Here is a 14,567-nt window from a genome sequence, read left to right as displayed (position 1 = left end):
ACAAATGAGGCTCACATGCCTTCTATCTGTGTTAAACTATTCCTTGCAGGACTGCATTCACTCACTATTGTTTTAACGGCCTTCTTGCACCTTTGTCCCATAAAACTGGTCACAAAACAAAAGAGAATGTATGTATGATGATTATGGTGCTAATGCTAATCTTGCCTGTTGTGGTCAGAGTGGTATATCGAAATGGAACAAACACTATTTACCCACTCTGAATGTACCGCAACTCTGTAACATAGACAGACGGGAGGAAATGATCCTCTTTTATTCCTGTCAGCGGTGGGATTGTGCTGAGTCAGAAGTCTTGGGTAAATCTCATCTGAAGAAAAAGAGCCGAAGCAGTCAAGCCAGCCAGACACAGGCCTTCTGCTCTGCCGTGGCACTCTGCCCTGCTCCACATGCTGTTTGCTTCTGACAGATTTGCATGGTTTTGATTAGCCAGGGGGCTCATGGTTTATGAAAGGTAACGGAGTGCTCGCTCATAAAAGTAAATGATACTTCTTCCTTCCTTGCACAATTCTCCTGACTTTTGAGTGTCCTGTCTGGCGGTTCTTAATGGAAGCCATTAGATTGGATTTGGTCTCAAGCATCATCTGCCGCCCTCTCCTCTTGACCTGATCCATTAGCTTTTGATCACTTGAAGGTTAAGTGCAGACATTTGTAGATTTCCGATTTCATTAGGAACATTTTAGTACGAAATGCAATGACTTTTATCTGCTTTCAGCACTGAAACACGCTGTTCTCACCACTTGCTCCCCATAATCCCTTTTATTTTCTGTAATCACTTATGTAAGTTGAATGACCCACAAAGTTAATGTTACTTACAGCCTTAGCTTTTTCAAGTGGATCTTCTTTGACTGTATATTATAAATCTCCAGTCCTGTCTGGGTCATTCCCAATCCCTCCATGACATAACTTAAGGCATTTATCATATCAATTAAGATGCATTTTCTTCCTTTAGAGCCTTAGCTGGACATAAATCACACAGAGAGATAGATGGTAATACAGTATGGGGACCTCTGCATGATTAGGCACCATGGAATCCAATAATTTGAATCAATGAATTGCTTTCTGTAATGTGTCCGAGCACAAAGCCTTTTTTGTTTTTTGTTTTAGCTCGATCACCCAATTTATCATGTTGTCAAATCCGGCTGGGCTAAAAATGCTGCTACATGTGTTAATACCAACCTAAAGCTTATTGAAAGTCAGACAAATTTGTTTTGTCGGCCATACAAGGCTCCAAATCTCCTAAATCTGCTCTAGTGCCCCATCTACCAAATCCCTGCATCACTTGCCCTGCATGTCCCAAGTTAATGCAATCCAAAGGCACAACTTGAGAGTTAGTTTAATGGTGGCTGCCTCCTGTCCACAGAACAGAGCAGACACCACTTAAACCTCATGTCACCACGCAGGCTTAGTATGAAACTCACAACAACTGGGAGCGGCTGAATAATACATCATCATCAAGCTGTTAGCCTGTGAGTAGCTCTACTGGAGAGGTACGCGCTTCACTGTTCTGCTTAATGGCTCTTGATACTTACTTTAGCTTTTCTCAACCTCTCTCTGTTGTTGTTGTTTTTTTACTGACTTAAGTTTACCTTTTGGGTGACGGATTGTACTTCTTTTAAAAAGTGGACCTTTTAGACATTCAATATGCTCGTTTGTTAGTACAAGTAAAGAAACTAAAAGCAGACTTCTATTCAAGGAGGAGAGAGGAGATAAATTAACTTCAAAGAAATGCTCAATTATTGTTGGCTCTTCTTTATTGAGATAAATAGAATAGAAGAAGGGAAATACAAGAGACTGAAGACAATTAACTTCAGCATGTGCTTCGGAGTGGGAGAATGATATCAACTTTCAAGTTACGAATCCATATCGCAGCCTAATCATCACTTCGTTGGTCTTGCACTGACAAACAGACTTGTAATTATTTTGCAACGCATGCCTTGTCTTTTCTTTTTTTTCAGCCCCCACAAATGGGCATCTTTTCCAAAAGTTTGGGGTTTAAGTTGGGGGACTTAGGAAAAGGGGTGTTACTTCTAAAATTGTGATTGTCTGTGTGTTTGTGTGTGTGTGTGTGTCTGTGTGTGTGTTTTGCTCGTGTGTCTGCGTGAGGTGGGAGGGCTTAAAAGATTAAACCCCCTGCTGGCCACAGTGATGAGAGAAGACCCCTCTGTGGAGCGCTCTCTTACTGGAGGAGGGAGGCGTCTTCACTGGTGTCCCATTTGCATGGCTCCCTGTCCTGCTCGGGGAATTAGCCTTTTCTTTTTGCCACCGGCCCTCCCGTCTCTTTGCACCTTGAGAGAGAGAGAGAGAGAGAGAGAGAGAGAGAGAGAGAGAGAGAGAGAGAGCTTCCATCCAGCAGCACTGCTCGTTTCTGAGGCAAACAATGGAGCCGAGTATTTAGGACACTTGGCAGGGTAGGCATGTTGGAGGGGATGGGGACACGGGCTGCTAAGTAGCTCATCTTGACACATAGCCACCGGCATGATAGCCCTCCACAGCAAGGTAAGCACTTTGCAGAGTCGCAGCACACACACACACACTCCATGCCCTGATTGTTTTACCGCGCTTCTCTCATGGCTTTGTGTGTTCCCCACTAATTGGTGACCTCCTCCTCTTCTTGACCATGCAATTAAACATTCAGTTTGTCAAGTTAATCTGGAGCCTAATGTTGGATTCACACCCTCTAATCCTATAAGGGGATGAATGGGATATGTTGTGGGGAAGGCTCGACTTAGATTAAGCTTTCTATTGTTTGTATTTATTGTAGCTATGCAGAATCAATGCACTGCATTCACTCTTTCCCTCTGAGACATTTCCTTTGTGCAATCTGAAGGTATTGATTGTTGTCGCTAATTGCAATATATTAACTTTCCTTCCTTGTGCCTTTGACATTAAGTGTAAGATTGACTGTCAGATTCTGTCACTTAGCAATAACAGTTATTTACAGCAGAGTGTCCAACCATCAGTGGAAGCATACCACTGCTCCTCCATGGAAGCCAGTATCTTTAATGGACAGATGTGGCATGAAGTAATTAAGTTAAGCACTCTTTCTTTATGGAATGCACGTCTCCTCTGACCTTTGCCAATATGGCACACTTTATCATGCATGATGTGGCATACTTTCCATACTTGGAAGCACTTATAGTATTTCATATATGTCTCTTGAGTCGTATCCTCACATAGAACGTATCACACTCTCTGATGGCTGTTGCACTAAAAGGTCAAATCATTTCTGTGCTACGGTAAATTACCGCAACGTAAAGACAACTGTTAAACAATTTTATGTTGTGATAGAGACGTCAGAGTGTTGTATCTAAACATCAATGGTAATATCCAGGTGGCAGAAGAGGGCAGGTTTATTCATAGCTACCTGCTCCGCTCTAACATTTAGTCCTTTTGGTGTCGTCACTTTGGTAGCAAACATAAAAGCCTATTTTGGAATTGAATTCTCATTTAACCATCTTTTAATATCCCAAATGTTATATCGTCCAGTCCAGTCCGCAGATTGTCACACTGTCAAGAAATGTTTGCTTCGATCCCGAGAGAGTGAGGCGGTACCTACTATTATGGTTTGGCATGCAGATCTGCTGTGTTTAAAGGAAGCAGAGAGAATGATCAGCTACAGATTGTCTTCATTCGTTTTCATCCTTTTTGTGCGCACATATACATTTACACATCTGTTAAATCATCACTTTACTCACTCAAGATAGAAAAATGAACAGCTGTCATTGCACGTTCTTGGTTTGTCACAAACAACATGAACGTCCTCGCTGCCTGACAGGGAACAAACTCTCACTGTGGAATGGTCGGCAGAAGTTGTCGTCAGTTTTTTTTTATGATTCAAGCCACATGTTTGCTGTTGCCCCTCTCTGCATCACTTTGCAGACATTACCTGAATTGAGGTTAATGTCATTCATACAGACGTCCAGCTCTAGATTTCATGGCCTGATTGACTGGTGTCATTGATATTCAGGTCAGCTGTGGTTGCTGAGTTTGTGTGGCCCTTGGGAGGGGACGGGGGGGAGCATTGTGTTGACTGCAGCGGTTGGGATAAATAGCTTACATTAGCCTGAATGTCCAGTGGGTGAAAGACAGAGAGCGAGTGAGGGAGTTAGAGAGGGAAAAGGGGGTGAGATAGACTGACACGGTGAACGAGCCTTGACTGGATCGTCTGCAGCTGGATTACATCATGAATAATATTGTCCTTCTTACTGAGGCATGCTGCCTGTTCTCTGGGTTCAGGAGCTATTGAGGTGTTTTTGCCCAGCCTGAAAATGACTAACTAACTAAATAACTGTGCCTTTGTTTTATTTGATCAATGAATAACACTGAACTGTTGGACAGCTTCTCATTTAAGAGAACAAGATGAACTGGATTTCTGAGAGTAAAAGATTGTTCTGTGAAATAGGAACAGATGAAAGGTGAATTGTGACTGCAGAAGAAAGAAAGCGGTTCCAAACTGAAAAGTGTAGTTATTTTTTCTATTAAGTGCTGAATCACTTCCTGCTTAGCAACAGTGGACCTGTGCAGCACAAAGCACAGAAAGACTCTTTTTTTCTACCTTTGTTGTGTGTGTGTGTGTGTGTGTGTGTGTGTGTGTGTGTGTGTGTGTGTGTGTGTGTGTGTGTGTGTGTGTGTGTGTGTGTGTGTGTGTGTGTGTCTTGGGGTTACTGCTTTATCCTCTGTGTAATAGGCTTGGATAGCCTCTTTCTGATCCTTTTATTTGATTGAATCTTTCTGTTGGTCTTCTGGAGAAATAAACCTGTTTGCCTGTATCTCAGCCCAGTCTTGTTTTGCACATCGGTACAGTGGAGAAGAGCATCCCTCAGAGATGAGGCTGAAGTGACACGCTGGCTGTCTGTGGCACACTTTTGAATCAAAATCAATGATTTTGTCATGAATAATTTATAAGTTAGCATAAATGTATCACCACTGCTTTGTGGTCCCTGATTCAGCATGAAGATGGAAGGGTCACAGCTTGTGTTTCATTCTGGGACTTGTGCTCCAACACAGTATGTAGTCATATCAGGTGTCTGATCTCATCAGATGTGAAATGATTTTTTTTGCTATTTTCTATTTCTTGCTTTTTATTTGAGAGAAAAGCATGCCAAACTATTATTTTTTTTAGAATTTTGAACACTTTGGCTTGTACAACCAAGCAGAATATGTAACACAGAAAGTAGAGAATAGTTAGTGACATTATGGCAGATATGTGCTACTCAAGAAGTTGTTGTTCTTGGAGTTGGTTAACTGGTTTCGAGCTTAATGTCTAAATTAGCTGTGGGGTATGTTTGTGTACAATATCATGAATGTGAATTATAAAAAAAAGCAACTGTGTCTCAGGATAACTGAAGCAAAAAAGAGATAACGCCCTTAAAGAAGACGCTGCCTCACGATGACGATGTGAGACCCAATGTCTCACTCTTTCATCTTTAATCTGGATCTTCGCTGAGTCTCGCTTGTTTTTCCCTGAAGCGTTTAGTGATGACATTAAATTATCTGCTGTGTCGAAAAATGTGTGATTTTAGAGTTTGATCAGAGAGCTTATTCACATTAGATCCTTCCTCAGTCCAAGCAGTAATATTCAGCTTAAGGGCGGGTTGATATGGCAAACCCCCTCCCCCCTCACACACACACACACACAAAAGGTTGGGGGCGCTGCTTATTGACTCCATTGAGGGACTCCTCTTGTTCCCTGCAGAGTAGACGGCTGGCAGTGTCAAAAACTGATGGTTTCAAGGTAACTCTGATAAGTTAATCTATCAAATCCAATATGCCAATCTCGAAGACCAAACTCCTCAAATAAACAAGCATGAAACGAGCCTAAATGTGAAAATGTAGGGTTGGTGAGGTGAGCATGCTGTAACTCAGCTGCTCATTCAAGAGGAGTAACAGTAATGTTTGATTTTTAACTCTGATGCTGAATGTTTTGTCCCTAAATCTATAGTTGAATATTCAAAAAATATTTTAAAAACACTCAAAGACATCTTCTTCTGCACCAGAAGTATTACCACAACAGAGAAGCTAGAAAGCCAGTAGCTTTTCTAGCTAGTAGATTAGTAGAAATGGAATATATCATTCACGACTATGTCTTCAAGAGCGTAATCATCTGAAACTATAAGGAGCGTCGTGTTTTTGTTAGGTAAGAATGACGTTTTCATATATTCATACCGGTCCACCGCCATGTTGACGTGCTGACTATTAAAGTAATGTGTAAGGATGAACCTTTGAGCGAGGCGGTTTTGCACTCGATGGCTCACGTCACCACAGTCTTGTAAAGGGAGCAGTGAGCAGGGGGGTATTCAGTTGCTGGCAATGGGCAACCACACCGCGAGATGCCACCAAATCCCCCAGCGACGGCAACTATATATATATATATATATATATATATATATATATATATATATATATATATATATATATATATATATCAAATTGACTTGATTGAAAAACAAATTGAATTGAATAACTTGATTGAGTAACAATGGACAGTAAACGATAAATAAATTGACAAATGACAGTAAATGATAAACAATCATATATTTCCCAGCCCCACTGCGATCTCGAGCTCTCAAAAGAAGAAGAAACACGTCATTGAATTATCTCCCTGTTACTGTATTTTCCTGAAATGTCTTGAAATAGTTCAGTTTAGAGTGATATGAACCAGAAGGGCAGCAAAGCATCTCTTTGTGCCTCGGCTGCTGGAGATGTTTGCGTCCCTGTGGAATTCAGACAAGACTTGGATGCTGCTGCAGTTGACGCTGACGCTGTGTCTAAGCAGCGCTCATCTTCTCATCTCCAGCCGATTAAGAGCAATCCAGCGTTAACCCCATCTTGGCTTCCCCTTGCAGGGATTACTGCTAATCTGTGGTTAATGACTGATGGTGATGATGTTGGTGGGGTTGATTGTGTGTGTGTGTGTGTGTGTGTGTGTCAGGAATGACGCTGGTGGTGGTAGGGGGTGTGGGGGTTGTTGGAGCAACGTCTTGGGTTTGAAGTCTAGCACTCTGACATCTCCCTCGTTCTTCTGCTCCAGCCCATCCCCTCCGTCTCTCCTCCCCCCGATTCACCGGATCTGCCAAAGCTGATAGAGGAAGACGTGTTCATAAAGTTACCCACTTGATTATGCAGCGCACATCGACCCAAGCAGAGAAAAGGAGGGGTTTCCCCTCACTTTCACTTATCCTTCGGTGGCCTGAGGGGATTTCGGGGTCAAGATAAAAGCATAAATGACAGTATTGGACCATTGGAGTGCGGCAGTAAGACTCTGCCCCCGGCAGCCCCCTGCTCGGCATTATATGATTTCTGATTTCAGAGCAATGAGGCTGAGAATTCTAAGGGGAGTAAAAGGAGAGGGAAAGAGATTGAAATTCACCGAGCAAGGCAAAGCTGGGAAAGGGGGGGGGGGGGGGGGGAGAAAAAAACAACCCACACCCACCAAAATCAAACCACATGCAGTAATAGCTCTGGCGACGTCCAGGGTGATTCATGGGGGAGAAGAAACGGCCTTGTTTGAGCGCTGTCGCGTCTCGGCCTTGTGATTTACCGCGGTGACTGGAGCGCTCTCGTCACGTGCATTCAGGCCGCGGAGGTAGGAGGCCCCATTAATACTGATTATAAGAACATGCGGCCTCTCTGAGTGCCGCTGGTCTGATGGTTTTTTACAGTATATCAATTCATCGGCAGTTCTTAATGGCATGGACGGGATTGGCTCTTTCACTGCCGTGGCGCTATAATGAGGCTCCTTGTCGTCTCCCCTAATCTCCTAAGTGCATCTATTAAGACCATCTATGTTTTATGAGATACAAATATCTTCCTTATTTAGCAATATAGCTGTGGATAGTGGTTCCTGGCGAGTGAGTTTTAATAAACTTATTTCATCGGGGCTTTATCTGAGTTGGAGAGCTGAATGTGTGCTACCGATGAGCAGAGAACCGTACATGTCCTCCACAAGAACAGCGGTGTTGTTCCAGATTGAAAATGAGTGTTTGCATAGTTTCATCGGCGGTCACAAAAGGCCCCCCCGCAGCACACTAAACTGCTCCTTTTGAAATGTGTTGCTAGGATACAGGCCGGCGTGAAGATGAATTCCCCTCTGTATTGCTTTCCTGCAGCTGTACAGCTCGGACATTATGTCCAACTTATTGTGCATGTGGTGTTAGTTGCACAGTGCCTCTGCCCCATTCGTCTCAATTCATTTTCGTGTGCGTCTCAGTGTGTGTGTGTGTGTGTTTGGACGTTTAGCCGCACAGTGTCGTTATGTTTGCGTCGTGCAAAGCCGGAATATCACACCGACTCTCTTCTATCGTAATCCATTTTTCTTTAATAAGACTCTATTTGTCTAGCGAGCGCTGAGATCTCAATCCTGCTGTCACACCTCTCAGTCTCCGCCAGCTGACACCTCAGGCTGTGCGCAAAGAATCAATAGTGTCTGCCTCATGTTCAATTACACTCTAATCTACACACACCAGCCCAGCACGACCTGGGTATGAATGGACAATATTGAACCCATGCTCAGAACTGTAAGACCAGTAAATGAATACACGGAGGTGTTAGATTCGGTTGTGAGTTTTGACAGTGCGGGTTGCCAAGCTTTTGAAAAAAGACATTGAAAGCAGAGCTGGCTGAACCTGACGGAGAAATATTGTGCTAATGAGATTTTCCTGTCAGCTCTGAACATGTCAAAAGATTTGATAATGATGCGACAAATGTGCACACTTTCAGTGTTGTCAAACTGACATTTTCCCCAATCTGATTTCCCTGAAGCTTCTTTCTGAGGCTATACTTATTGATTGTTTGTTTAATTTGGACGGTTAAAATGATTAGTTTGCTTAGTTAATCCATTAAAGGTGCATTCCACTTCGTTTAAAGTCCTTTTTCCATATTGTGTTCACTTATATTTACTACAAGCTTATGTTTTCATTCCTTTCGATATTTCCTCTCTGTTATGAGAGAACTTGTCTCAGATTCTCTTGAAACAGTAAATAAGCTCAAAGGTCTGTGATGGGGAGGGATGCTGTGCTATGTTTGATGAAAACAAATCATCATAAACACCTAAAAGTGATTTGAAATATATGAATTGTATAGTGGCAATGCATTCATTTCAAATAAAATGCCTACACATCCTCCCGTCTCTGTCGGCGCCCCCTGAGTCCCACAGCTGTTGCTTCTCATGTTGTGCTGCTGGGTTTGGGGCTGAGAGCTGGTGCAACACCGCCGCTTCTCGGTGTGCCGTTATCGTCTCAGGGGCTGCGAGTAAGCGGCGAGGTGCCTGCTCAGCTCAGCCAGTTCTCGGGGATTATTTTTTTCTGGCAACGGTCGAAATGTCAATCATCGATGTGCCCCGAGGGCTGACAGGAAGCAGAGACACGGTAAAGACGTTGCGACACTGTTGGCCTGTGATCCACCTGACGGCCGGGATTGGCTGCTGACGCTTGTCATGTGATTCGACACAGGCGGATTTCTGATACAATTTTGTCTGTTTTCTTTTATCTCCTAAAGGAAACCCAGGCCGTCCTGCTAATGTTCCATCAGCCGAGCTTTTAGCTGTAACCCCACCTGGTGGTCCTCACTTCAACATCATGCTGCACCTCACCCTGCTCCTCCACCTCCTGGTCCTCTCTCTCGCCCCTGCAGGTCAGTAGCACACTCCGATGAAAGGGAATAGCTCAATTAAAACGGCAGAATGTGTATTTTGAGATACTGCTGTCAGATGAAAGCAACACGCCTCTCAAGCTCATACCTCACACTCGGCCCTTTTAATGTGAACATCATGTTACTTTATATAGCTGTTGGATTATTGTATGACCCATGAGTCGAGCAGCTTCCCAGCTCCGAGTTACAATTCAAATAAAACAGTGTAAAACACAAAATAGGATTTAGTCCGCTTTAGTGACACATTAAATGTGGTAACTAGTTCAAGAGTTCAATTTGCTCTCAGAGAATGTTCTTTTCAAAGCAGCACTCAGAAATCAGAAGGATGTCTTGATTGCTTTTTTAAATTTGTATATTGTCTAAATATTGTCTCAAATACTCGTATTGCAGCTACAGATTCATGCATAAACTTTGATTAACGGCTCCAGCTATAAAGCATGAAAACCGCACACAGGTGGCAGGTTTACTGAGAGGAGCACACGTCTAAACTGGATTGTCGGAATGAATGAGACACAAGACAGAAAAGGTGAAGAAGCTACTCAATCCCAGCTTTAGCGGACATATTAATTAAACATATTGATGCTGAAGTTGATGACATGGAGACAGCTGATTCCATCGACTACATCAAGATGCTTGTTAATGTCAGGCGATCTAGATATACTTAAAGATATGATACACACGCCAAGGCTAACAGAACGAAACAAAAAAAGAGAAAGAAAAACAGCAGGTCTGTATATCTGCCAGGCTGGATAGCCGTGTCCCTTGAAGGGCCTCGAGTTTGCAGGTTTTCTTTTCTTTCGGTGATGTTGCTGTGCAGTCAGCCGTGTTGGAAACAAAGCAAAGTGGTCAGAACACAGCAAGCCTGAAAATGACCTGTCTACAAAAAAAAAACAAGAAAAAAACAAGCTCCTCTGTGTTCCCACACCTTGGGCTGTTTCCCTTGTTTCAGATTTGATTTCACATGAACCAAAACAAAAAAGGGGGGAGCTTGAATTGGGAATACTCCCGGCTTCCCTCCACATCTCATCCAAACAGACTTTAAGGAGATGTATCATTCTTTTTTTTTCTTCCCCCACGTGGTAAGACAATTCGGAGTTCACCATTGTCTTGGCAGCACTGCAGCTAAAGCTGAGAATATCCTGTTGAAGATGCGCTGACGTTCATCTCCAGAGAAAAGAAATGGGCGTCAAACAAAATGCCTCAAAAGTTTCACATCCGTGGTCGCGCAGCGCACACACACACACACACACACACACACACACACACTCAGTATGGAGAGTTCACCCACACGGGGCTGAACTGCCCGGCTGCTCGATCTCAACAGACAGCAGCCAACCAACAGACTTTGGTGGTGAGGCTGGAACATTGGCCTGACATTTATGTTTAGCCGCCACGAGAATAGAGTTTGATGGTTAATCTGACATTAATGCTGTGACGGCAGAACAAAAGTCAGGCACACACTACGCTGTAACTCAAGTAGAGAACGGGTGTGTTTGTATTCTCTGTGGATCAGCTGGCCCATAGTTCAGTTTATACCACAACATGCAGTATAACGATGCAAGGAAATTATTGTTTAATCGTCTGGTTGGGATATTTTCTCTGTAAATGGGATAGATGAGCATTTGAATACAACATTACAGAGTAATTAAACCTCCAATCGATGAAGGCAAACCACAAATGTCTTGAGTTTTCTATTTTATTGTGAAAAACAGGATGTAGTAGAGAGATAGCTCTCAGCCAAAGACAGTATTTCACTGCAAAGCAGGGTTTCCAGCTATTCATCACATTCTCAGCAGCAAAATAAAAAATAGAATTCTATGAGCTGAACCTCTCCAAAGGAACTCGGTGACGGATGATGATCATTTGTTTTGATCCATGTGCTTGTGTCCTGAGAGAAACACACTTGCGGATGTAATTCAGAAATGGTTCAGCAGACATCAGGTATATTTAAAGCGTCGTAGTTCAGTATGTTGATACAATATCCTTTTTTTTCACTGTTACAGATGCATCGATGCACGAGGAGGTACCCGACTTTTATGGAGGTGAGACTGATTAAAATACCAAATAATAAATGTGACTGGAGTTCTCAATAATGATGAAAATAGATGCTTCTTGATTTTGGATAGAGCTGAAACACACACACACACGCACACACACACACACACACACACGCACACACACACACACACTTATTAGAAGACATGTCTCACTGCTGAATCTTTGTACAGCGAGCTTGCCAGCACCATCAGTCTCGCCAAGAAACTCTGCCACTCACCGTGTTTGATGTGAATAAATCTAATGAAAATGTCATTTTCTTTGACTTATGTGTCCAAAGTTTTATCGTTGGTGATAAGATTTCAAGATCAAGACTGACCACAAGGTCACGGAGAATGTTTGATAGCCGGAAAGGTCACTCGACTGTTAAAGCGCCGGTGTGATTCCCTCCTCTCACTCAGACGATACCTGAAATGTCAAAAATCACACTTATTTCTATTTGATTTATATAGTTTTCAAAACAGAGACCAGCACGCTGCACCTGTTTTACTGGTTGGTCGACAAGGCGGTGGTATTGGAGTTCAGGGGAGGTTAAACCGGCTGCGATTCAATAACATTTTATTACTATATCTTTCGAAGTGAAGGGTGTAACACGAGATCCGTTTGAGCCGAGAACGGCCTGGACTTATTGCATCATAGTGTCAAAACAAACGCTTGCTCAGGAGCTGTTGCTGGCATGAAGTTACGAATTAAATTGTGTTTTTTAATCACGAAAACACATCAGATGGTTACGATGTCCAGAAGAGGGGCCCGCGTTTGTTTTGCACAATTGTGCAATTTTCTGTGGAAATCTACGAGAAAGCCAAACCACATGGCATGTCTTTTCATATGACATAAACCCCCCCCCCAAAAATGAACAATGCAGCCAAGCTAATTTGTTTTGGAGAAAAACGAGAGATATCACGTCAAACACACCATTCAGCTTTTGTACTGTTGATTTACTCAGTGACTGAAATATAATGAAAACCAGAGAAAAGCAGTATGTCAGATGCAAACAGGCTTCAGTTGCAGCTCTGCCCGTCTTCTGCCCACTGCAGCCCCCGAGGTGGTAAAACTACAATAATGTCTGCCTGTCTGGACGCGTTAAGGGACCGGCAGTGACAGATGGCTCCCTTTCTCATGGTCCACAATAGGACAGGACTAATGAAAATCTATCTGGAGGTCATGCTGCTTTCAACTGGAGCTATTTCTGGGTTTCTCCTACTTGCAGATGCACATCAATCCTAATGGAGACGGTGAAAATCCACGACATGAGACTGAACTGCACAAATGAATTGAGGACCATTAAAGCCGAGACTGTATAAGAGCTGCTATGGCTCATTGTGGGGATGTGTGTGAAGGGGTGGAGGTTATATATTGGTGAAAATCTTATTGGTATGATGGGTGACTGTGTCTTATTTGTGTGTGAATATTTCATTTAATTCTTTGCTTTTGTTTTTTCAATCGTTTAACCTGTTTTCCTTCAACCCATCCATCGTTGCAGATAATCATTAAATATTGGGTGACAATTTGAGAGCTGCGTATAGAGATAGTCCAACATTTTGGGAACTAAACTCATTTGCTCACTCGTTGAGTTGAGAAGATAGAAACCGCTTTCATGCCTGCTGCGTTACGTGTCACGGCTGCCGTCATATCAAAACCAAAGTGTAGACGTGACATGGTGAGGTTTTACAGTGGGATGTGAGTTAGTCTGTTTCTTGGTGGGGTACAGTCGCTGTGAGGTTGCTAGGCAACCAGCAGAGACTCCAGGAAGTCACTGCCCGGCCAAGAAATAGTCCATAAATAGTCTCCATCGATTTTCTTTTCATCTAACACCCTGGTGAAGATATATGCATTTCTCAAAATGTTGTGATTTCCTTTAAGTTTGTTGGCAAAAAGAAATCCTCTGAGTGCTAGTGTGATTTTTCAAAGGTGCATTATAAATATAAAAAAAATCCAATAGAAAGCTATAGCGCTGTCTCCTCTTCCACAAATACTGTGGATCTCTATTGATTGAGAGTGTCTCCTGTACAGAGCAGCCTGTCGTTTACCGTACTGTCAGTGTTAACGTCTGCATCTGCATACATTCGCACCACGCATGTTCTTCTGTGGGAGAAAAATAAAGTGCAGGCTGCCAGCAAGGGGTAAATTGGAATGAAAGGGAGTCTTGCTGATTCGTTGCCTGGGAACACGTTGGGATGCTGCATGCAGGTTGAAATGTTGAGGGATTCAGGAGGGAGACGTTTTTTTTTCTCCTCTCCGTTTACTCTCTTTGCTGCTCTATAAAGCATCAACCGTATATAACTTGTACAGTCTGTGTGCCTTGTATGGAGTGTCACCTCCATGTTGCCAATATCTCCACTCTTCCTCCCTAAAAATACCACCGCATGAAGCAATTAGAACTCTTCTGAATGCTTTTGATGCTACACACATCAGTCAGTACACGTAGACTTCAGTTTTTGAGGTCACGGCGCACTGATACATGTGAGAAATGCTGCTCAGGCTTCGGCAATTTGAAAGCATTGTCAAACTTGGACAAAGATGATGGCGTAGCCATAGGAGGAGGCGGTGAATCCCACTGTCCTCGAAGGTTACAGTGTTGCGTAGGTGGCCCTCCAGCCGGGAGAAGATTTTTTTTTTTGTTCTTGGAAGTGCTTATCATTCAGTCCACAGCGATGTTCACGCAGATCATTCTGCTGTTAGAGCGGCCGTCACCCCGTGCAGACTTCAAGGATAGGTGTCAACGATTTTTAGTTTTCACCACAAGTCTGAAAATGTCAATAGAGACTTACTGAATCACTTCCCAGCTGGCCCAGCCATGTGGTCGATACGTTTCATGTGAATGGCGACGCCTCTTCCTTCTAACT

The 14,567-nt window shown here is 43.1% G+C and overlaps 1 protein-coding gene across 3 annotated transcripts in view; it reads left to right on the top strand.

Annotated features, from left to right (window-relative positions):
• LOC137803667 (contactin-1a-like) overlaps nt 1-14,567 on the top strand; it is a 58,463-nt gene that overhangs the window by 19,043 nt on the left and 24,853 nt on the right. For 2 of the 3 annotated variants that reach the window (XM_068602369.1, XM_068602367.1), the window contains exons 2-3: nt 9,514-9,648; nt 11,670-11,708. In XM_068602369.1, the coding sequence (XP_068458470.1) occupies nt 9,594-9,648; nt 11,670-11,708 (94 nt within the window). In that variant the 5' untranslated portion in view covers nt 9,514-9,593. Of the gene's footprint in view, nt 1-2,413; nt 2,515-9,513; nt 9,649-11,669; nt 11,709-14,567 lie in introns of those variants that run through there. The other variant, XM_068602368.1, reaches the window with a different exon arrangement.

The sequence above is a fragment of the Clinocottus analis genome, unplaced genomic scaffold (genome assembly GCF_023055335.1).
Source record: "Clinocottus analis isolate CAN_PGR_092001 unplaced genomic scaffold, fCliAna1.0.p SCAF_6, whole genome shotgun sequence".
Classification (NCBI taxonomy): domain Eukaryota; kingdom Metazoa; phylum Chordata; class Actinopteri; order Perciformes; family Cottidae; genus Clinocottus; species Clinocottus analis.
The sequence above is the reverse complement of the archived record's forward strand: the minus strand, read 5'-3'. Positions and strand labels throughout refer to the sequence as shown.